Source organism: Anguilla anguilla, chromosome 6 (genome assembly GCF_013347855.1).
Source record: "Anguilla anguilla isolate fAngAng1 chromosome 6, fAngAng1.pri, whole genome shotgun sequence".
NCBI lineage: Eukaryota > Metazoa > Chordata > Actinopteri > Anguilliformes > Anguillidae > Anguilla > Anguilla anguilla.
In genome coordinates, this window is record NC_049206.1 from 41,953,512 (window position 1) to 41,977,784 (window position 24,273).

A 24,273-nucleotide genomic window follows, 5' to 3' on the forward strand; every position below is an offset into this window, starting at 1 on the left:
TTCATTCTTCAAAAAAGAAGTCACTCCTAGTTGCCTTATGGGATGCAACAGTAGTGGTGCTAGTTGAAAGTGTACTTTTGGGTCAAGATAGGAAATACTGGGTCAGCCAATGTGTATTGAACGCTACTGTTTTCAGACTGGAGTGTCAATGATATTGTGATATAGGAGTCTACTCTGCACAGTGATGGAGAAATAGGGAGCTGGGGGGGAGGAGGACACTGCTACCTCTTGCCTGAAACTGGCTCCATAAACATTCCAGCAGTTAAGAGTTAACCATTACAACGTACAACAATTCAGTTAATATAATAGAATTTAATTACAACGTGCGTTACAAATACAGATTATGCACCTAGAACACTAACTTTTTATATTTAACCTGTCAAATAGTTTTGGTTTCTAACTGATGGATTCAGGACATTGCAACTCATGCAACAACAGCATTATGCCACTAGAGGGCAACAGAAAACACAGTTGTTGAACAAATGCCTCCTCAAGATCTTGATGAAGTTTATTGATTTCTTTTCCTGCCTTAGAATGGTTCATTATTGATTGATACTTCTATTGGACATTTCCCCTGCTAAGCATGTGATACTACATTAATATTTCCTGACAACTCTAATTTCAAAGCCCAACCCCCAAAGTAATATTGTGCAGTGAACAGGCAGTCTAGTGGAAAACTGTTCTGAAACACCCTTGCTCTGTATGTTTTTCCTTGTGTGTCAGCAATCTGACTGGCACTGCAGCTGCAAGTTAGAGTTCTTAAGTAACCAGATCCGCAAAACTTAAGTAATGGAAACCGGAAAAGGCATCAGCAACAGCCTTTCATTGAAGCTGCTGAACTGCAGATTTTCTCTCTGAGTCCTCTGTGGTTTAGCAGTGTCACCTTCACAGGTTTCATGGTAGCATCCAAGACATAGCTTCTACACAACAACAAGAAAACCATGTCACAATACATCTTTAAATAATTTCATTACATAAAAAAAATCTGTTTCTTAATGCTGAGGACATATTGAATTACTACAAATTTATTCATGTGCAATACGGCATCTTGTCTTGCATTTCACAGTATCTTGGTTAATTACTCTGATGATGGAAATGAGAAAACCAAATATCATGACATGCAGCAAAAGCACCAGTAGATGGTGACAACCTACTGTGTTTGCATCAGTAAAACTGCAGCGTGATCTATCCCACTGCACTGCACTTGTTTACTTATGATTTTATTTTGACGCTTTATTTTGGAATTGGCAAATACACTACACTCTCATGTCCCTGCTATGCCACCCCCTGTACAGGCAGCATTACAGCTGAAGCACATACATTTCTTTGGTACACTTGCCTATGAGCAAGTACTTGTTTAATACTCTACTAGATATGTGGTTTACTACATGATAGCTTGCACAGGCAGGAGGCATCTAACAAAATGTCTCAAAAATCATTTGATGATGCTTCACCTTGCATCACTCCAAGCATATTGCTGAAGCACCCAAGCTGTTTTTCAGGGCCAAAAAGTGACATTTTCTTTCCTAAGTCAATCACCCATCCTAAATCCAGCTGAACATGGGTTTGCCTTGCTGAAGACAAGACTGAAGGCAAAAAGTCCCAGGAACAGATAGGATCTGATATCTGCAGAGCAAGTCTGGCAGTGCATCACCAGGGAAGATGCCAGTGCCCGGTGATGTCTATAGGTCACATACATCAGACAGTCGTCAAATGCAAAGGATTTGCAACCAAGCACTTGATATGACAACTTTAAATCAGAATATTTTTTAATTTGTCCAATTACCTTTGCTCCCCTAAAATTGGGGGGGGGGGGGACTATGTATATAAAGGTCTGTTAATTCCTACGCAGTTTACCCAATATGAATGCGAATACCCTCAAATTAAAGCTGACAGTTTGCACTTCAACCGTTTACTCATTAAATTTACCTGCTGAGCCACTCAGGAGTCTAGCTGATATCTTGAGCCTGTGTAACTGGTTGTATAAAAGCACACCACAATTTCTTGCAAAAAGTATGCTAATTGTGTCCATTTTTGTTTGTTTTTTTCCCTCACTTGAAAATCAATGTGCTACAATAGGACATAATGTTCTGTATTCAACACTTGTGCATGTTACATAGGAATATTCAGCTGTTTTAGACTGTACACAGGAACAGTCACGTTTGTCCATTCAAAGAAAATCTCTTTTTGTCATTCAACATCTTCACAGGAAAATCAGTGGTGTCAATATATCACAGTGAATGTCCTTGTCTTGTTAGGCACATGCAAGCCCCTTTGTGAGGGGTAACATATCAGTCCAAGGAAAAGCAGACAGACAACACCTAGCACACATTTATTTTACAGACCTTGATTGCATAATATTTGGATAATAAATAGTTTTTTAGACATACACAATTATGGTGGTAATCAATAATAATTCAATGAACAAACACCCCAAAACACAGATCGTAGTCTTCCACAGTGATTAGTCTCTATGTGGACCCTCGATCATAGTCGATACTTTTTGCAGTCCTCCTCAGGAACACATTATGAGGTCAGGATGACATTAAAATGATCTCTCATTGGTGAACGCCCCCCACCCTGGAGACCCTCTGGCCTCCCTGCAGGATCATCGCCAATCAGCTCATCACTGTAGAAACCCTGTCCAATCCTAGATTCAGCCAGCTCCTCAAGACAGTCCACGCAGTCAGCCATGGGCAGAGAGCAAACGGGCAGAAGGGGGGGGGGGGGGGGCAAGGGCAGGGGCAGAGGTACAGCTACCTCCGTCTACGTGGAGGAAGACACCTAGCAGGCAAAGACAGGAGAATGCAGGCAGTTATTGCATGATTCCATTTCTGTCTGCTTCGCTTAGAACATCTGGTGGGAGATGCTGACTTAAAATGAGCAACATGCTCTACAGATTCATAAAATATTGTCAGGCAATAACAAATAGAAAATAAATAAGACTAAATAAATAAATAAATAAATAGAATATATTTTCAGCATTGGCATGTAACGAATAACACAACAAGCTGTGAATGCCACATTTACATTTACTGTAAGCTAAGGATTGAAGGTGATGTAGGAAAACTACATAAAGAGATATACTTCTTCTACTTCAACAGAATAAAAAATAATAAAAAAAAACAAGTAGTTTGGCCTTCTGGGTTCAATTGGGAATTTTTTTTTGGGTGATTTTGTGCTTTTAGTGCCAGTTTATTATAATAGTTGTCCTGTGGTCTAAAGATAAGTCATAAGAAAAATCAATTTAATCAGTCAGTATGCACTTCTCAGTCTGTCATTGGCCTTGGCACTGTTTGTGTATCCATGTTTCACTTCCTCCACACGTATCGGCATCATTCTGTTGGTTAGCATTGATGAAGAGCTCATAATGAGTTCTTGATTACATAATTAGTCACATCTCTGGTGATTGCCAAATGATTGCTGCACTTGGAGTGCCTACGTGGACACCTGCAGGAAAACTGATGAAATTCAAATTGACAGCCAAGATGGTCACGTGTTTCGATATTTTCTCCAGGCCCTATCAGTGACGTAAGATGTAAATGAGGGAAGGAATTTTTATTTGTAACCACCAGGATTCATTAGAGATAAATAAATAGGGGCTTGTTTTTTTTTATCATGCTGGCGTGATTGTTCTTCTGTTGTTTCTTATCAATTGTTTTGGGGTGTTCGTATTTTTCCCAATATATTTGCTAAATCTTTGATATTAAATAAGGACCTTTGAAAAGCCAAGATCTCTTATCCATCTACCTATCTCCTTCACACTCACACACACAAACACTTTATACCCCCTACATGCACTATACTAGCCCTATCCAGTTCTCTCTCTCTCTCTCACACACACACACTTTTGTTTTCTCTCTCTCTTGCTTTCTCTTTCACCCTCTCTCTCTCACTCCCCCTCTCTCTCTCATTCTCTCTCTCTCTCTCTCACACACTTTTGTTTTCTCTCTCTCTCTTGCTTTCTCTTTCACCCTCTCTCTCACTCCCCCTTTCTCTCTCATTTTCTTTCTCTCTCTCTCTCTCTCTCTCTCTCACACTCTCACTCTCTCTCAGTAGGCTACTCACGTGTCGCATTCTTTTGCGTTCTGCCGGTCTTTCCTCTTCCGCCCCCTCTTTCTCGGTCTCTGCCTGCAGAGGCGCAATACCACACAAATTACCCATAATTACCCAAACTCTCTCTTGTCTAACTATGCATACTGTTGGTCGCACATCATTTGTGTATGTAAGTTTAAGTGTATGTGTGTGCAGATACTTGAGTGTGTATGCACATGAATCTGCGTTTATGCCTGTGCACGTGTTTACGTGTCCATGTGTGCAAAAATGCTGACCTTTCATTTTTCAAAGTGCTTCGCGGTCTGGAGAGGAGAGAACATCATCGGTCAGTTCAGTACAGGAATCAGTGACATACATTTACATATGTTTCATCATTCAAAAGAAATGGCTGAACAAACATGAACAATTTTGCCATGGAAAGCTCGCATGGAGCATCAATCATAATGATTCATGACTGCAAGACGCCTCCTCTACTGCTGTTCCTTTGAAATCTTTCTTGGTATAGCTTAGTCATTATTTTTCTAATCAGTTTTTTAGGGATGAAAATGAACAACTTGACATGATAAATGTAAAATGCCAGAAAGCTGAAGTTCTGACTTGTGAGATAGTGGTTCAGGTTAACAAACATGCATGCTTGTATGAATTCCAACATGCATACACATCTATACACAAATGAGCAAACACACTTACACGTATAAGCACGTACACATACACAAACACACACATGTATGCAGACACACACACACACACACACACAGATAGGACTCTTCTTACCTACATTCACATGTCTGATGCTCCATAAATGTCATCTCAACATACTCTTTTTCTACATCCCCCGGCTTGATTTTCAACAGCTGGCATAACAGAGAAAGGAGGCAGAATTTAAAACCAGACTGCACATTTGTTTTCTTTTTTTCCCCAGAAATGATTAATCTACCTTTTCCTGACATTATATCTAAGGAATATTTCAGTACAACCCTTCGGCAATGGAAATGAATTTTCATATACTGGAAAAGCACTATGATATAGTGAACAATGCATTTGAGAATAGATCGGTGCTCCATATGTCTTTTCACTACATTCCTATATTTTGCAACTTTTGCTTAATAATACTTTCTGTTTATTATATTCCAGGAAACCAAAATAGCAACCGTTGGATGTTGCAGCATTTTTCAATACATTGTGCATTTCTAAAAAAAAAAAAAAGTATGTGTTAAGTCTTCACATCACTGACATGTTGTTAAATTCTGAAATTATTTCCAGAATGAAAAATAAATCAAGAACAAAAAATATTTTTGTATAAATTATTGTATTAAAATAAATCACATTTATATTTAATATTTGAGGCATTTACTTATATATTTGGATATCACTTGATACACTGGAATTTATTGGTATCTCATATTGTGCTTACAAAAATCACCAGTAGAGGTGGTGCCAAAGCACATGGTCATCTGATTTCAGCTACAGAAATCAAATGACCTAGTGCTTTGGCAACTGGAAGCCTATAAGCAAAGATGTGGTCTCTCTCTCTGGGCAAGGCTGTGGATTTTTGGGCATACCTGAGCAGTGAGGTTACTGGTATGGGTAGGGTGGCACTCCAGGTTCTCGTCGCCACAGCAACCAGCACAACGCCACAGCAAAACGCAGGCCGGGCTGAAGACGTGCTCTACCTCGCCGGGGTACTCCTGCACCACCTCCACTAGCTTCTCCATGGTGCGGCAGAAGCTCCGCCCCCACACCTCAGGGAACCGCACCACTGCAACGACAGAAGAATTCATGGCCATCACTCACAGCACTCAGCCAATCTGTGGCTGTCTGATCTGAGCTCACAGGTATCACAATATCAGTATATAGTTATTCGTGACTTGTCATGTATTGTGATAATGTAAGGCTGTTCTCACAATATTTTCAGATACCAACGATATCAATCTTAAAAATAAATTATTTATGAATTTAAAAACTTTTACTAGAAATGTACAATATCTTATCATTTGTATTGAGAAAAGTACTGATTAATGGAAAGAAACTATTATTATTATTAATTACATTTATATAGCACTTTTCCATATGCTCAAAGTGCTTTACAGCGAAGGGGAACTCGCCTCACCCACCACCAATATGTAGCACCCACCTGTGTGATGCACGGCAGCCAATTTGCGCCAGAACGCTCACCACACATTAACGAAGGTGGAGAGGGAGAGAACATTTATTTAGCCAATTAAGTCAGGGGATGATTTTTAGTGGCAAGTTTTTGCGAGAGCCAGATCTGGGATTTGGCCAGGACACTGGGGAACCCCCTACTCTTAGCGATAAGTGTCATGGGATCTTTAATGACCACAGAGTCAGGACCTCGGTTTAACGTCTCATCCGAAAGACGGCATCTCCTACAGCACAGTGTCCCCGTCACTGCACTGGGGCATTGGGGTTTATTTGTACCAGAGGGTACCATTTGTACCCTTGCTGGCCCACCCAACACCACTTCCAGCAGCAACTCAGTATTCCCTGGTGGCCTCCCATCCAAGTACTAACCAAGCCCACACCTGCTTAGCTTCAGCCAGTCGGCAGGAGCAGAGTGCATGGAGGTATGGCTGCTGACATTGTTGTTTGGGACTCTATGTGGATACATCGAGAATCTATTCTTAAGCAAAAATGGCAATATATTTGCAAGTATTGAAACACATATTTGGAGAGCTTCTGTACATGCAAATGTATTATTCAATGTATTTTGGGATATTTTTAAATATATGGCAATGTATTTTAATTGTGTAAAAAGCGCTGAGTATAAGCCCTGAGTCTTGGGGCTGGATTGTCACTAATAAAAGGCCTTGTTCTAAAACTACTCATTACTGACTGGGAGACAAACCACCACAGAATTACATCGCAGTTAATTAGCTTTGTGTCATAAACTCGCCCGGACTGTGATTACTGTTACCAATGTTTCCATTCAGTTTGCAGCAAAGGGCAACTGAACACCTCAAACAGATCCTCTCAGTGTTCACAGTGTGGCTTATTAGCCAGAGCAGCTGCTTACCTTCAGTGCTGTGGACTCCAATTGCATATGGAGAACTCTACAATGGAACCAGAAGGAAGAAAGAGGGTGAACATACAACATTAATGACCTCATAATGACCTTAATGAATTTTCTACATAAGTCCCCTGTCTACAAATGAAAAACCAGGTTAAAAACGTATTATTATTATTATTATTATTATTATTATTATTAATAATAATAATAATAATAATAATAATAATAATAATAGCATATTTAAAAACAAAGTTAAAACTGCTTTACATGACAGAATAAAACAGAGAAAAATAATAAAATGAATAAAATGGGACGATAATCATAATCATAATTAATCATAATGTTTGTTCACACAACAAAGATTGAAAACCTTGAAAGTAAAATGACAAAAGATGATAACATTCAAAAATGTTAGATGCATATCAGATATCCAGTGCTTATGGCCTTAGAAAGAGAAACAGTGAATTGGTTTCAATATTATATTGTGTCTAAGAATGTCACCTGTTCTCCCCTCCACAAGCATCAAATGAAACATGTTTGATGAATCAATGAAACTGATCACCCTTCAATCTAGACTGAGAGATTACCAGGGGTGCCTTAATTCATATGGGGTTAAAAGATCATGAAAGTAACTTGGTGCTAGCCCATAACGTGTCTTAAAAGTTAAAAGTCAAATTTAACAACTCTGATCCTAAAATGAACTGGAAGCCAATGAACGGACGCTAGGACCGGGGCAATGCGTTCTCTCCTTTCAGATTTTGTGAGGAGTCTTGCTGCAGCTGTAATCTGTGAAAACTTTGCTGACTCAGGCAGGTGTAAAGGGAATTACAGTAGTCCAATTGTGAAGAGATAAATGCATGGATTACAGTCTATTAGGTTCCTTCACAATAAAAATGATTAAATTCTAGAGAATCCCCTGAGATGAAGATAACAGGTGGCCATACTACGAAGGAAGCTTAACATACCCAGGGTTTATTTGCATTAGCTGGCTTGACAAACCCTAACGACTGCAAACAGGCTTAACCGGTGCCACAAAGGAGGTCATCAACGAGCTAAGTGATCACGGGTTGCTAATCAAGCTCTGTGCGCACGCCCATAAAAGTGCCGGTGTCTGAAAAATTTAGCCTATAGCAGTACAGCATGGACCATAAGCCAATAGCGTATTTCCCACCTGAGGAAAAAAAGACTGATAAGGATAGACATAATGGATAGGCATGAGGAACATAAAAGAATCGTCGAAAAGTAACACCGATGCCACCAACAAAGGGTATGCAGAGAAAAATTGCTAATGGAAATTTGTTAGTTCATACCGTATTTACCATACCACTACTAACAAATGAATCACCTATCTCACAAATTGTATTATTATTATAATTTGGCAACTGATTCTAGACTCATTCTAGAGCTCCTGTACATTAAACTTGATACAGGATATTTAAAATATTGTCTGAAGCAATCACACCAAAGTTTAACTCAAAAATTATGGGTTGTCCCATAAATATGGGAAGTAGACATGAATGCGTAGGGTTCAAGAAGCTTGCATATGTATATGTACTCTGTTGAGAATCTATATCTTTCGAGTGTATCATCAGAGAACATCAGCAGATAAATTTGGTCTCTAAATAATCTACACCCTGCAAAACACCCGCAAGCTCTACCAGATCTTACAGGAATGGAGACGCATTTTTCCGAGGAGCTGATTGGTCAAAGGGCGGTGCTTGTATATGTTTCAGTCTGATAGCCTGAACATAACCTGCCCCAGACAAGGTCAGCCATGCAACAGAAGGGTATCATGTAGATGGAGAAGAGAAGTGGCCCAAGGACAAACCCCCTGAGGCACCCCACAGATCATTTTCACACAAGATGACTGTGAGTCACCAATAGCTACACTAAAAGTGCTATTTTGCAGGTAAGAGTAAAACCAGTTTAAAACTTAACTGGTTATGCCCACCTTGTGATTACGCCCATCAAATAAAATAGTATTGTCAACAGTATCAAACGCAGCGCTGAAATCTAAAAGAACAAACCCTGATGAATTCCCAGCATCAGCAGCTAAAAGCAGATCATTCATCACTTTAAGGAGAGTACTCTCCATGCTATGGTGAGCCCTAGAACCTGACAGATTTTTTTAGCAGTCCGTTTCTGCTAAAATAAATAAATAAATAAATAAATAAATAAATAAAAAATCAATTGCTCAGCGAAAACCTTAGAAATCAGTGTGTAATTATTCAGGGAGTTTGTGTCCAGCGAGGGCTTCTTAGTAAGTGGTCAAATTATTGCATTTTTATTCAGGCTGGCACAGTACTAGTCACAAGCGATGCACTGATTATAGCTAAGAGGTGTGGAAAGACAGATCCATATAACTCTCAGAAATATGGCATACAGGATGCCAAGGATAATAAAGAGGACTTCATTTTTACCATCATCTCAGTGAGAGTGTCAACAGAGGCTGAATTAAAAGGAGGCAGCAGTCTTTATCAGAATACTTATATCCTGCATTGGAAAGAAAATGTGCATTTGGATATTAGCCACTTTGTTGACAAAAAAGATGAATCACCACTACAGCACCAGTGATCTTGTGTGCCAGCAACTGAGAGTTCAACCAACTCAACTGCTGAGAGAGAAAAGGATGTGTTACTATATTTGTGTCAGTGTTACTGCTTTTGTGTTACAAATATACAATTTATGTGTTACAAAGGTTGACTTCTTAATACACAATGTGCTGAAAGTAACACAAAATGTGTTCTCATTATTTGTTTATTTATTTGAACAGATCTGTTAAACATGCCATCTATGCTATGAATGTGGCCCTCTTGTGGCAGTGAACAGTACCGCTCTGAAAATAATTTAGTTGATCACTAATCCTGGCAGTTTATTCCTAGCTGCAGCTGACCCTTTAGCTGGGAAAAAAGAAGATTCCGGTGCGATAGTGTTATTCCCTGTTTCTGGATACTTCCCGTGTACAAATTATAACCAGTGTTACTATTATTTTGTTTTACAGCGAGAGCACATGATTAATGAATTAATGAAGAGCAGACTCAGAAGAATGGCACCTGTGTGTGTGTGTGTGTGTCTGTGTATGCATGTGTGTAAGGGAGAGAGGTAGAATGGAACAGAGATAGCTGAAATGTTCTTAGACTGCGAAGGTCTTTCCCAAAACAAACAACAAAAAGGATAGCACAATAAAAAAACAAATTCCCGCTGTTAGTGTTTGTGTGTGTGCGTGTGCGCTTGCATGCATGCTTGTGTGCATGTGAGCTGGTGTTCATGTGATGGGGGAGTGGATGTCCAGACTTACATGCAGGGCTACTCAACCCCAATCCTGCAGGGCTGTGTGGCTGCAAGACTACTCAACCCTGGTCCAGCAGGGCCACACTGCCAGGTCAGCTTCATCCACAGGAATGAGAGTGTGATCTATCCATTCACTTCAGATGATTGGCATGTGGTAAAGTACCTTTAGTCCTGAGTCTTTGCTCGCGCAGTTGAGGCAGAAGAGCCGATCATTCCTCAGAGATGAGTATGCATATGCTGAAATGGCTTCCCATGGTGTTTGTGGATATGATCACATGATCACACAGCCACCATAAAACTCTGACCACATCTGCTCATTGCCTGTGGCATACTAGAAAGGGCCTGGAGCCAATGAAATATGAGCTTGCCTTCCAATCAATCAGGAGTGAGACCCAACAGGTCCAGAGACTATTTAGATAAGACTGGATTACTTTATAATCCTCCAATAATGAAACTCCACAGTTCAAACAGTTCATACAGAAACAAGATACTGCAGGCTATGACATGATGAAGCAGGGAAGTACCCATGTAAAACTATACTATTCTTCAGGCTTCTCTCGGTCCTATGCAGGATGCATACAGATCAAGATTTTGCCAGGTTTAGATGCAGTTAACATTAATGTACCCCACTCAACACCCTCAAAACATCAGTGTAGGGAAGGGGAGGGAAGTAAGGCAGAGATGGTTGTTCCTCTCAGTATTGTGTCAACAATCTCCTCTGCTTCTGAATAAAACCAAGCTTTGAGATTCTCTGGGTTTGGTTTGTTTAGTGTTCCCTTGTGCTCCAGCCAGTCATCCACGGTGGGCCCTGGGCTGTCTGTGGGCCTGGGCGGGGCTTCGGGGCTGGTCCAGGGAGAGCCAGGAAACAGCTGGCTTCTGTTTGAGCTCAACCACATCACAGGTTTTTACCACCCCCACCCCTCACTTCGGGCATGGTCTCACCCCGGGTGGGGAAATGCGGGAGGCAGTCGAATGGGATGTGTCGCACGTGACTTTGGCACCTCCCGCCGAGTGTGGCGGAGGGGGGGGGGGGGGGGGGGGATAGTCTGCTTCTCCATTCTTGGCACACCGGTTAGGCTATGTGGGGAAACTCACGTACACACCCTGTCTGCTCCCTCACTCTGTCAATGGAATCAGTGGCATCACTCCCAAATTACAATACAGTTACAAATTACAGAGCACGACTGGGGAAGGGAGAGAGAGAGAGAGAGAGAGAGAGAGAACAAGAATAAAAGACAAAGAATAAGAGTGAAAGACAGATTGAAGTAGAAACAAGATAGAGAGGGAACAGGGCCTACCACATTCAACTACCCTTAATGTGTAAAACTGGTAGGAATTATTTGTTTAATTGAGATAAATATGCATAACACTTCCTCAGATTGCAGACAGGAACACACAATGAGAGATTTATATTGGTTTCAGATTGACTAGGCGCATTTCCCACTGATTTTTTTTTACTCTTGGCTTTGTGTCTTGCATTATCACAGCTGGGGGTAGGGTTTTCCCAAGAAAGCAGTTCTCAGGCAAAGCCGCAACAAAAAAAAAGGGAGGTAGAGAGGGTGCTTCACCTTGCACATCCAACCCACAGCCATGGAATTCTCTGAATATGCTGACAGAGGCTTTCGTCTCTCTAATACATTGACAAACTGCCAAGAAATATTTTTCAATGATTCTTGCAACAACAAAAAATTCTCTTGGCTAAATGGTTGGTTTTCAGTGGGCGGGGTTAAATGGGTGTTAGTTATGTAACAAAACCTTAGAACCAGTGAAATTCTTTCTACATGTAATATGTAATTGATGCTTTTGCCACTTTTGTACCAGTAAGGCAAGCTAAGTTGAAAATGCCTAAGTATTGCCCCTTCTCTGGATGCGGCAAAAGCAAAATTGTTGTGTTTTCCCAAAAATGAAGAGACCTACAAGAAATCGGTTTTCTTTCTGGAGCCCATGGGCACTGCAATATCAGAATAACCCATACAGTTAATATTTGCTGTGTCAATTTTCACCCGGAACATGTCGCAGAACACGATGGATCAATAGCTAGACCTACCGTTTGGTAGCAACATTTAAATAGCTCTCGAGCTTAGACATGTGAAGTCAAAGACTTTCTTTATTTGGGTATAATGTCAGGAGTTAGGGAATGCTATGGAGTCTAAAGTTAGTGTATATAGTAGCTCAGTGTTACAACATTATCACACATTGAATGATCTTCAGGTTTAGCTATATGATGGCAAAGCCTAGTTTATGTTGCTTTCTTTCATTTTGTCCGGTAATGTAAGGTTACTGCATGTGACAACCTGCTCTGACTGGCTCTAACATAGCTAGTGATGACGAATGGTTTACATATGACGTGTGTTACGGATGTGAATGCAAATGAGCGCAGGATACACGCCAACCCTGCCCTTGTCCGCTGAACAGGTCATAATAATTCACTAGTGTTTATCGCAATTTCATGGTTATAATTGGGGTTGAAAACCTGAAAGAAATATTAAGAAGACAATCCATTGTCACTTCTGGAGAATATAACCACAATTTAAATCCAGTTTCCTGGACCTTTAAGCCACATTATGTCAGAAATACCGATGCATGCCATGAAGAAAAAAATTTCCATGTTCATTTTGGGCTTTTTGTGCTAAATGGCAAACAATTACATAAAAAGAAGGAACAATTTATTCATCAAATGAAAGACTAGTGTTGATAAACAGACTCATAATTAGGTTGTTGCACACGTAATTTCTTTCATAATTTTTTCCTTAATCTTGGGAACCACTGCTCTAATACAATGCCTGAGGATTCTCCTGTGACCTTACTTCTGGAGACATTGAGGGAAAACTTTACTAGCAAGTGAAACAGCTGCACTCTGCAACAACAAGGCCCATCCCCTCGCCGTGATCTGATTGGACAAAAATGTGCGTGCATGGTTCCCTGGCAGCCAGTCACAGCTTTGCGGCGCAGCTGGTCAGAATAGTATGATTAGGCAGGCAAGGACTCCTTCAAGGATGATCAGGTGTTTAAAGAGAAAGGATTACGTGACATAAAGTGCAAGCACACCTGGATTTGGCAAACACGGGAGAGGGCAAATATTAGTTTTACAGCACCTTGTACAAAGCACATGATGCATATATATACTGTTAAAGTCAACATAGCAGAATCTCCTGACAATAAGTAAAGACACAAGATAAGTAATGGCACAAAACTCAGTATTCTTATTGTTACTGCAGAAGAATGGTGAAAAGGTTTACGCTGTTGTTATGCAAACCTCTATGATGCTGTAATAATTAATAAAGGATAAATTATTTCCCAATAGCTCATGGAATCAGTGCTCACAATGGAATAACTAGTCTCATAGTTTTATGGGCTGCTCTTTCATGCCACCCCAGAGAAACCTATTTCCCCCCCCATAACTTTTCAAATCACAGTACCTGGGTTGCTGAGTGGCTTATCCTGTTAAGGCACCTTTGTAGTGCGCGGATGGGCTTACAGCTAACACCTGGATTACACCTGGAGATTCAACTGCGGTAGGAATCTCTCAAACATCCCCATACTACCTCCATAATTTCAACATCATTTTTGCCAAAAGGCACCATGGATACGATTTCTTTTTGCCAATGAAACCCATACGCACAGCTCCAGAGCCAATCATATCCCTTTCTCATCTAAAACAGCCTTTCTTGGATCTGAAGTGGAAATGGTTAAATACACCCCGGTGAAGGATATATACTAAGGATGAAGACTAAGTGAGAAGGAATGTTTTAAGCTGACCTCAGTTTACATAAATCATTCTGAGGTAGATCAACTCCCCTGTCACCATCTACAACACATTCTGTTATACAACAGTGGCAAACAAATAATAACAGCCTGTGTCAGTGCTGCATTGGCAATTCCAACAAAATGCAATATTTTCATTCTATTTTAGCTGGTGTGGAGCCCCACCCCCAACTTACAGTTTCAGGAACCCTAAAAGCTGAGGGGTGGTGGTTGACAAGGAGGTATTGTATTTCTTTAAATAGAAGCCACAGGTTACACATGAATTATGGTCAGAAATAAAGTTAATAAAGTCAAGCCAAAAAAGCACATGACTGCCATCACCTGCTCAGGTCCCCAGCTCTCAGCCCTCCCCAGAAATCTTTCCCACCCCACTCCTCTGCTACCAGCCCAAATCCTCTGGCTTACAGCACTGCTTACAGTCCTCAGATCACGCACAGAGTGGCCACAAGCCTTTGAAAGTAACAAAAAAATATAATATATCTGCACTGTAGACAGGCCAAGACCAGCAATATGGTGATAGTTGTCCCCCAGCTAATTCAACGTTAAATGCAGCCCTATAAAGGCACGTTTAAGGAGGTGTTTATTCCTCTTTGAATTCACAAGGGTAATGTGTGCGAAACGCGAAACTGGAGCAATTTGCACTGTAAAGCATTTCCAAGATCCCCAACAGCACACAATGTATTTTGCATCTGTCCTTTCTATGAGGTCATTTTGCAGGGTTTGGGCAGTCAGTGCAGAAGGTCTGTTCTGCCGGAGTCATAGCCCTGGTGACAGACTCCCTCCAAGGTGAGGCGCTGTGAATCTCCCTATGAATCCCCTGCAAGCAACACATTGAAATATATGGATTTTCTAGTTTAAGCATTTCAAGGCAGCAGCCATGAAGACCAGCGGAACAGATGCAGAGACGGTTTTATCTGTAGCCAAAACCAACAGCCACTTCAATTAACCTCAGCTAGCCCGTAATTACTGCCCATCTCACAAAGACTACTGAGTTTACCTGAGAGCTAATGTATTGCCATTGAGAAATTTTCCTCTGAGACCATGCTGCTGTGCTCTCTTTCACAAGCAGGGTTTTCTCAGGACAAGAGGTTGGGGGGAACCCTAAAACAGTCAGGTTTTTTATGACAAAGCTCCAGGCAGAATTCAGCAAAGCAGACACTCATGGGTGGGTTTGAGTAAACACTACTCATAAATCAGGTCCTTGTTTTGGAAGTTCGATACTGCTTGTTCCTGGGTTTTGATGCAAAAAAGTCCACTAATCTTTATCTCATATGGATGGGTCAATCTAATGAACTGGTGACCACTGTCAGCTTTGCCAGATAGCAAGATCAGCTGAAGAATAAAGCCCAGTGAACAAATATTGCCTTTTCTTATCTGCCAGTAAAACCAGGGAAACAAAACCCATGTTCCCATATGACCTATTGTTGCTAATTTCCTGCAATACACACACAGAAGTCCTCACAAAAGGAAGAGGTAATGCCTCTATTGCGATAAACCGTACTCTCCCTGGGTAAACCTAAATTAGAGCCAGACGGGAGATCAAAGGCCAGTAGATTTCCTGGATGTATACCACGCCTCCTGTCCTCTGGGAATGGCATTACAAAACAGCAGAACTGTCACTGGGACACCATGAAAAGGCTGTTGTTATTGTGACCCTGTGACAAGATTCCACTGTCATTGCAGTTCTTCAAGTGCTGAGTTTATCATGACAGAAGATTTTGTGACAGGGTAAATAAGATAATTTTAGTCTTATGACAAAGAGTATAATATCATTATAACATGTCTCTGTTACTGAAGCACATTCATGTCGCAGAGTATACTTTGGGCCATAGAAGACAGGCATAATTGTTGATTCGCTTGACCTTTGCCTTGGTCCAAAAACTGATTCATAGAGGCTGCATACGGGATGAAATAGCATCAAATACAAAAATATGGCAATTGACAAAGGTTTAATAGCAAGTTACACAAAGCCTCAGCTAGCAAATGAAGTATAATAATGCAGTAAAATGCTTAAGAGTTCCAGTAAGTGGCAGGAAGGCATGCTCAGATGCACTCATATCATGATGTGTACTGGACATTTTCAAGCTTCATTGAGTGGTTCTTTTAGCTTTTCTGCATCAGGGAGCACCACACCATTAGAATAACCTCCTCCCTCAAAGATTTCCCACATATCACCGGAGCCCCAGTGCTACAAGATTCATCTTGAGGGCAAGCAAGGAGGGGAATGAGACAATGTGTATGGGCTCACCTCACCAGCCACACAAGAGCCTAGGCTGTTCATTCAGTCTGCCATAGAGCACCACAGCAGTCCGTGTTCATTACTCCAAGCATAACAGCTTAGCTCAATAACTGTTGTATTTCTGTAAAGGAAGCACCTGCTTCGAGTAGCAACAACCTAGGGCTCTTTCTCACAACACAGCCTTTTCACTTCTTAACACTCAACACAGAACAGAAAACGACATGTCAATGGCACACTTATCGTGTAAAACTCTTTCTTATTATTTAGTTAGCATCGCTCTCATCAACAGTTAGGTTTTATTTATTTTTTCAGTTCGGTGTACCTTCTGATGTATGTAATTTCACTCAGCAGTCCATCATGTATGATTTTACCATCATCACCTGGTTCTAAGATGTAAATCATATACACGTCTGGTTTTACAGCAGTGGAGAACCATGACAACACAGCATATGAACGTGCTTTTTTCCCCAATCAATAAAGTATTTGACTGCTTCCAAGAAACAATGAGTCATCGAACTCAATATGCAGTATATCTAATTCCTTCCACATCTTGTAAATTATTGCAACTGGGGGCCTATGGATATTAAAAGGTGTGTACTGAGGGTGATGGAAGCATTCAGTACGAGAACATAAAACCCAGAAAAAAGACATGAGCTTCAAGTCCATTAGAAATTGCAGAAAAATTTATCGACAGTGAAAATTTATCCCTGGAGCTCTAAAAGCAAACTTTTCCTTGTGTCCAAACATCTGCCAAGGGAGGTTATTTCGAAATTACTTGGTGACAGGAAAAGTGATATCATGCAATGTGAGAAAGCCCCACATGCTGTCATGAGCAGCAAGGAACTGAATTAGTTATTTGCCTTTGTAGAAGAATCCTTTTGATAGTTCAGATGAAGCGTGATATATTTTGTGTAAATGGGAACTCTCCCTTAATGCACGCTCAGAACAGTCATTGCAGTCAACTGACTGTAATTTTTATATGCACAATGTTTGTTCCCATGTGACACATATAAATTAAATCACATATTTTAAATCAGTCAAATTTTAATGATAACCTTCACATAAATTAAATACATTGTTTTCAGAGAACAGCCCTAGGTTCCCTGTGATCTTCAATATGGATGAAGTTTCAGCACTCCATTTACTGTAAGGACAAAGCAGGGCCACTACCCTGGGTGACTGACCCTGGAGCTGATAGAGAGAACAGAAGAGGATGGCAGCCCCCAGCTCTGTGCAAATCTCACTGATCCCAAGTCAGTAACCGATGTACAGTACATCCACACAACGCCAATGTCAACCAAGCAGGAAGTCTGAAGGGTAAACAGTGCAGGAAACAGAGAGAGTGACGATGGAGGAGCAGAGACAGCGACGGACATTGACGCAGAACCCCCACAGGAGATGGGAAACCCCTTCAAACCACGGCGCTCGGTCCAGGCAGTGGCTGTTCTGGCAATGGAACTGAGGATCTTTCTATCCCATCAGCATAAACATAAGCCAGAGACCGTGACCCTGGGTCATGTTCCACTGAAAACCAGGCCAAACGGAACTCCCCATTATGGGCTAGACCGACTGTGATACTGACAAAAGAGCCCAAAAAAATAACACAGTATAAATCAACTGGAGAGAGATGGACATCTTCCAGTCAACAGACAGGGAGTACAGCCAGTGCCTCTGGTGTTTTAGACTAGACTGCATTTTTATATAGCACACTATCCAGAAACTACTGCACAAAGCGCTTTACAATGAATGCCTCTCATTCACATGCACACTCACTCACTCACCGGCGAAAGTCAACCATGCAAGGTACCAACCTGCTCGTTGGGAGCAGTTGGGGTTAGGTGTCTTACTCAAAGACACTTTGACACACCCAAATGCCCTGGGGATCAAACTGACAACTCTCTGGTTGCCAGATGACCGCTCTACCTCCTGAGCTAATTGGAGTGCTGAAAAAAGCACCATTAGTGACATGGGCCCTCAGAATCCCACGCTGTCTTAAAACTACATACAGCACAGACATGGTTCAAAGCTTGAAATAAAGAGCACATTTGTCCCAAAAAAAACCCCTGGTCCTATGGGAGTGTCACTCAGTAAACATACAGGACAAATTTATTCTATAAAATCAACAAATAAATCCAAAAATAGTTTTGCATTTTCTTTATTCTGTCATGATTACATGTACTTCTGATACTGGATGAAACCAAATTTCTTTTTCCAATAGTACTCCAGGATGTATACAATACCATGATAAAAGTTTGGAGTGGATTTAACAAAGCAGTAAAATTTGATGTACATATTCCCAAAGGTGGGAACAAGTGTCCTGCCCCAAAACCTCTTTGAATGGCACCAAACCTCTCAAAATTGAAATATTGTGTGTACATGGTACCCTCAAGAACCCTGCAACACAATATTCTTTATTTACCCATTCCTTCTTTTTGACTAAGCCTTGTATTTCAGTCAAAATGTGTCCTTTAGGTGAGCTTCTATGTGCAAACTGTGTCAAAAATGGTTACTTATCACGCACACAAAATTCACTTAGAAACAATCAAACCACTTGGTTTTGCCTTGCTGTGTGCTTTGACCTGCGCTCAGATGTCAGACTGCTGTAAGTCATTCTTGTAAGTAGTAAGTAGTGTGCTGTAATTTTCATATGCAAACTGTGGCTGTAGAAAATGAGGCAAAGCCTCCCACAGCACCCATTGTATTATTTATCAAAGCTTACAAAGCAATTTCACAGGAAAGTATGAAGTGAGGGAACTCATGTCTTTCACTAACAGCCTCATGCAGACACACATACACACACACATGCGAGCAGGTGCCGCTCTCTTCAATAACAGTTGATTTAACTGTGCTGACCTTTTACCTTTGACCTGTCCAGTTTCATAAAAATCTGCCAGTAGTTTTCTCATTACATTACATTACATTACAGGCATTTGGCAGACGCTCTTATCCAGAGCGACGTACTCCCACTGGCATAGCTCATAGCATCAAAGAGGTACACAAGCCACTTGATCACAATGGGTAAGCCCACAGGGAGGAAACTTCAAACAATTTACAAACATATGAAATTAAATCGTGAATGATTTACAATAATATAATGAGACTATTGCAGTGTCCTTACGCAAGCATTTGCCAATAAACACACAAAGCTCCAATAAACAATCAATAAAGCGCGCGCTAAGCTTCCACTCATGCTATGCGAAAACGAAAAGTGAAAGTAACTCGGTACGCAGTGCAATAGCTAAGCCACAATTTCAGCAAGAACGAGGCCATAAACTACACTGGAAAGCTATGTAAATGAGCTTGAAGAATACATGACTAAGGTTACTGTAATGTATACGAGATATCCGAGCAGGGGAAAACGTCACGAAGGATAGATCATAGAGGGCGTTGACTTTTTCAGGTAGTAGCTTGTGGGCAATAAAAGCCATTTTCCTCTATTACATTTCAAAATTTCTCGCACTCTTAAATGCCCAAAATTGATTTTCTATTTAATGTTATTCTGAAAGAGCAAATCACTTCAGGGATTCGCATGCAGCCCTCAAATGTGCAGTACCTCCACATAAACAGCAGGTAATTAACTTTTATCTAGCTCAAACTTTAAGTAAAGGTGCAATCACATGCACGTCAAAGTGGGATTTTGAAAAACTACATAGTCATGATTTTCTGCATAACCAACTCTTTAAGGTACTATTTGATCATAAAATAATTTTATAAATGAGGCCCCTGGTGTCAAAAACCCATTTCAGCATGACTGTGGCAACATGTCCTGACTGCGTTTGCATTATGCCATGACTGCTAATCTGTACCAGGAGATGAAAAGGTCACAGATGTTTGCATAGGGTTGGAAGGGTTTATTATTTTTATAATTATTTATGAACTTATGAGATGGAACTTTCCCAGGGCAGCATGCACTGCTACATGTGTTTTACATATTATCCATTTTTCATAGTGGGATATTTACTGAAGCACCTCGGGTTAAGTCCCTTGTGCAACTTTTGGGGTTGAAACCTAGCTCCCAAAGCCCCTAAGGTTCATAATGCTGCAGGAATGTCCCCATCATTCCGCAATATGTACATGGTTAATGCAGACCAGCGCCCAGTGGGGGTGGGGCGGGGGGGGGGGGGGGCAGAGAGAGAGAGAGAGAGAGAGAGAGAGAGAGCCTGCTGCCAGGCTTTGGTAATGTATTTCCTGCCAATTAAGCATCTTGAATTTTAAGATTCAGGGAGAGGCTCTTCACAGACATTTATGCATGAGTATCCTGAACCACATGGCACTACATTTGGTTTCAAAGAAAAAAGACCTGACTATGAGCAGACAGATACCTAAATGAAAACGCATAAGTGAGCAAATCATATAATCAACAAGGATTGGAATAACAGATACAAATGAGAAACATCTGTGTTTTCGCAAGATTTATGAGAAATTAAACTGAAATTAACAATGCAACCCTGGGCAATCACAGTTGCTTCAGACACCCATTCCAACTTAAAGCAGTTATCCAATTAGAGCTTTTGAAAAAAGCAGATAACAAGCTTCTTACATGAAATACAACTCACTCAATTTATCATTTTCCTGGATTGTGGAATATTCCTTATATTTGAAAAGGTACTCAAGGCTGCTAGAAATAATAACACAAACAAATCAATGTGCCTCCAGGAGAATCTAGGGCGAAGGTAACCGAGCTGTGTATAATCATGGCATAAATCAAGAATGAATTTGTTATGAGTTTGGGATTAATCCAAGATGAGTTTGCTATGAATCTGAGATGAGTAAGCAGGAGTCCAGGATATTAGTGATAAGAGCAGTATGATATTGCTGTAAATTTCAGAGGAATCTGGGATGAGCTGTCGCTAGGAAAAGTGATGCCGGGGGAGACTGCAGACTGAGTTTATGGATTTGTGAGAGGCAAGTACCGCTTGACTAACACTGACCAGACTAAACAGAGAGTAGAGTGTCTGCAGTTCCACTAGTGCTCAAATGCTTATTTCGTATCTCAGGCTCTAGGTCTTCCAGCCCCTTTTAATACCTGCTTCATGACATTAATTTATCCGGGGTTTGGAAGACAAGCATGAATGAGTGTTTGTTGTGTGCACAGAATCATAGATAATTCAGGAATGGACCATTGGTTAGGTGTGCCCTGTCTAGTTTGGTACTGTACAGAAAGCTTGTTAGCCCTGTATAACCATAGGCTAAATGTGCTGAGGACCTTACACTGAAATCTGCTTTTGCCAAAAGGTGACTGGTTTTCACTATGGCTGTCCAATGGTGGGACACTGAAGAAGTTAAAGGAACATGTATTATGTGTCACAAGAGGATCAGGGAGCCCTCTAGGTACGGTAGAAGAGCAGCAGGAGGCTGGTATACAACCGTCATGGCGTGGAACTGCCACAGGTTACCCACTGTGGGGAGTCGGCAACGACTGAAGCAGAATAACACCCGGTCTCCTGAGGAGACCTGGGGAGAACTTCCTGTGTGCTCCTGGAGCTGAGCGACTGCTGGCTTCATTTCCTTTTCACATTAATGAGAGGGGCAGATGTACAGCGCCAGAGAATGGGAAACTTCCATACATCCTCTCGACTATGCAAATGAGACTCTAATCATTCGCTGGGTTGAACATACATGTTTCTCGGTGATGGGGAAGATTACAAAGACTAGTCAAAAAGGCAGTGCCTAAATGTAAATCAAAGATGAACTGGAATCAACTAACGAGCGAGTCATTCAAAGCCCATCATGTACTTTGCTAAAAAGCTGCTAAAATAAGGTTGTTGTTTTATCCAGCAGCAGATATGGACAAGCTATCTTCTCTTGTTATTATTGGCTGCTTGTAAATAACATGGTCCTTATTGCTGGGCTTTCAATAGAGTGATGGCAGGGATAAGGGGCATAAGTTATAACCGTACAATCAAAGCAAACAAGCCCACAGGGTGTGGTGAGGTTGCTTTGTGTTTTCCTAAGTTACATGCATCACTGATATTGCCCTGAAGGCATGACACTGCTGTTTCTGGCTGGACAACTGTCCACCGCCAGAGAGCGAAACCTCAACTTACCATGTGGAAGATATTGTTCTGGCAATGCAGCATATAGTTCAAGGGACTGGACACTCAGGACCAAGCAACTAGAAGGTTGCAGAGTCATGTTTAATTACTAGTGCAAGTCTAACAGAAAACACTAAAGAATTGTAAATATAAAGTGCACACAAGTACATTCTTTTCAATATTTTATTTATTTTTACAATAATGTCATACGAGTCATATTAGTCATTGACCTTTAGCGGCCATCGTTTTGCAATTCACTTGACCTGCTTCAGTAGGCTAACAGCTGAAAGAAAATAAACCATATCAAACTTGTGAGCTGTCTTGTCATGTCCAAGCCAGCTAGATAAATTCTGAAACGCTGATGGTGAATTTAAAGAGTGCGAACCACGTTGAAACAATACCTGAGTGTCCATCACACAATCATATGCTTTCCACAGTTGAACCCATGTTCTGTAGATATGCACACATGCCAGACATTCTGAATGACCAGCGCTGCTTTAATCGTTTAAAGGGGCACTTTGCAGCCACTCCATTCCAAAACTTTAGTCGCAGTTTTTCCAGAAAGGGAGTTGTGATTAGTGGTTGAGTTATGCTGTCTGACACTCATCACTATAACCTACCCGATTCAACCGATAATTCCGGTGACACGAATTCACAGGGTAACTCCATTAATTAATGAGTGCTAACTGAGTGTGCGCCAATATTTAAATACCAACTAAGCCATAATCCACATGTCAGAACTTCATTTCATCACCTTATGATCGAATGGTTAATATTTTACCCACCCTGAAGTCACGACTCACATTTCGAAATGAAAAATTACTTTGAGAGACAGGGCTTTCTTCCCAGTCAGAGGACGTAGCTACAATTGGGAAACAGCTGTGAAATGCATTGCACGCGATATGACCATGCTTAGACTGAGGTTCAAAGATCACCTTACCTGAACAGGTGAACAGCGGAGAAGGATATTGGAAGCAATCAGCGTGATGCAAGAAAGGAATATCATTTCGAGTGTCATCCGGTTTTAAATACGCCACTTGCGGTGTTCTTAAACAAATCAAGCAAGCTTAGTCCGAATTCCAGGATAGTGTTCAGGAAAATAAACCGGATTCAATGAATTCATGAAAACAAAAATCCCGCCACTTTCAGCGGAGACAATTTTTCCTGTATCCTTCTTCAGAGTTCGTCTTGAGTGAATGAGCGCATCGTCACGTACTGCAGGAAAGCTGCCACCTGACAAACTGCCAGACGTAGTTTCAAAGTTTCGCTACAGCATGTTCATAATAGCTGTCAGTAACATTTGTAGCCTATACTGTAGCCTACATGTCTTGACGTTTCAGCGACATGTATGCGTGACACGCACTTTAAAATAAAATCACTCCCCTTTGATAAAGTTGTAAAATTGTATCGAGCGGGGAGAAATTCGACCTAGTTTATGGCTCAAAATAAAATGAAATACATATGTTTAGTGTAATAGTGCGCAACCGATAGAGGCCATATATCGGGAATTTTAGAATACAGATCCTGGAAGGAAATTATTCACTGGTTCGAATAACGGAAACCAAGTTTGTGCGCTGTCTCGTTCGTCTCTCTCGTGTATTTTCTCTCCATGCAGACGGTGCCGTACATGGAATTAAGTGATTCTCACTACCCCTTAGCACATAGACTGAACCCTCCCTACAGCCTCTCGCTCCTTCGGTCCTTCCCCCTGCCGCTCAAACGCGGACTGTCATAAATAAGTACTGTTATGCTTCTACATTGCACAAAAAAGAAAGAAAGAAAAAATCTCCTGCTGAACATATTGGAAATTAAATTATTGTGGAGATTTTATGGAAAGGAAAGATCTATGCCTTTTTCTG

At 41.0% G+C, this 24,273-nt stretch overlaps 1 protein-coding gene across 2 annotated transcripts; it reads right to left on the reverse strand.

Moving 5' to 3' along the window:
- Nucleotides 1-351: 351 nt before the first annotated feature.
- Nucleotides 352-24,046, reverse strand: LOC118229382 (placenta growth factor-like). 2 transcript variants are annotated; one of them, XR_004765660.1, is made up of 8 exons: nucleotides 23,355-24,046; nucleotides 7,091-7,127; nucleotides 5,619-5,815; nucleotides 4,831-4,910; nucleotides 4,332-4,358; nucleotides 4,069-4,131; nucleotides 1,930-2,784; nucleotides 352-920 (listed from the first exon to the last, which is right to left on the reverse strand). XR_004765660.1 is itself a non-coding variant. In XM_035421294.1 (7 exons), the coding sequence occupies exons 1-7, from the start codon at nucleotides 23,430-23,432 to the stop codon at nucleotides 2,757-2,759; spliced, it is 510 nt and encodes a 169-aa protein (XP_035277185.1). In that variant the 5' UTR covers nucleotides 23,433-24,046; the 3' UTR covers nucleotides 352-2,756. The 2 variants fall into 2 exon arrangements, 1 of the variants encoding a protein (XP_035277185.1); XM_035421294.1 differs by having other exon boundaries at nucleotides 352-2,784.
- Between the last annotated feature and the right edge of the window lie 227 nt (nucleotides 24,047-24,273).

What these genes read in the sequence shown, in the direction of transcription:
- LOC118229382 (XM_035421294.1), bottom strand. Translation starts at nt 23,432, where the DNA reads ATGACACTCGAAATGATATTCCTTTCTTGCATCACGCTGATTGCTTCC. An exon ending in TCCGCTGTTCACCTGTTCAG is followed by an intron (nt 7,128 to 23,354) that starts GTAAGGTGATCT and finishes GTTCCATTGTAG; the next exon opens with AGTTCTCCATATGCAATTGG. An exon ending in TGGAGTCCACAGCACTGAAG is followed by an intron (nt 5,816 to 7,090) that starts GTAAGCAGCTGC and finishes CTGTCGTTGCAG; the next exon opens with TGGTGCGGTTCCCTGAGGTG.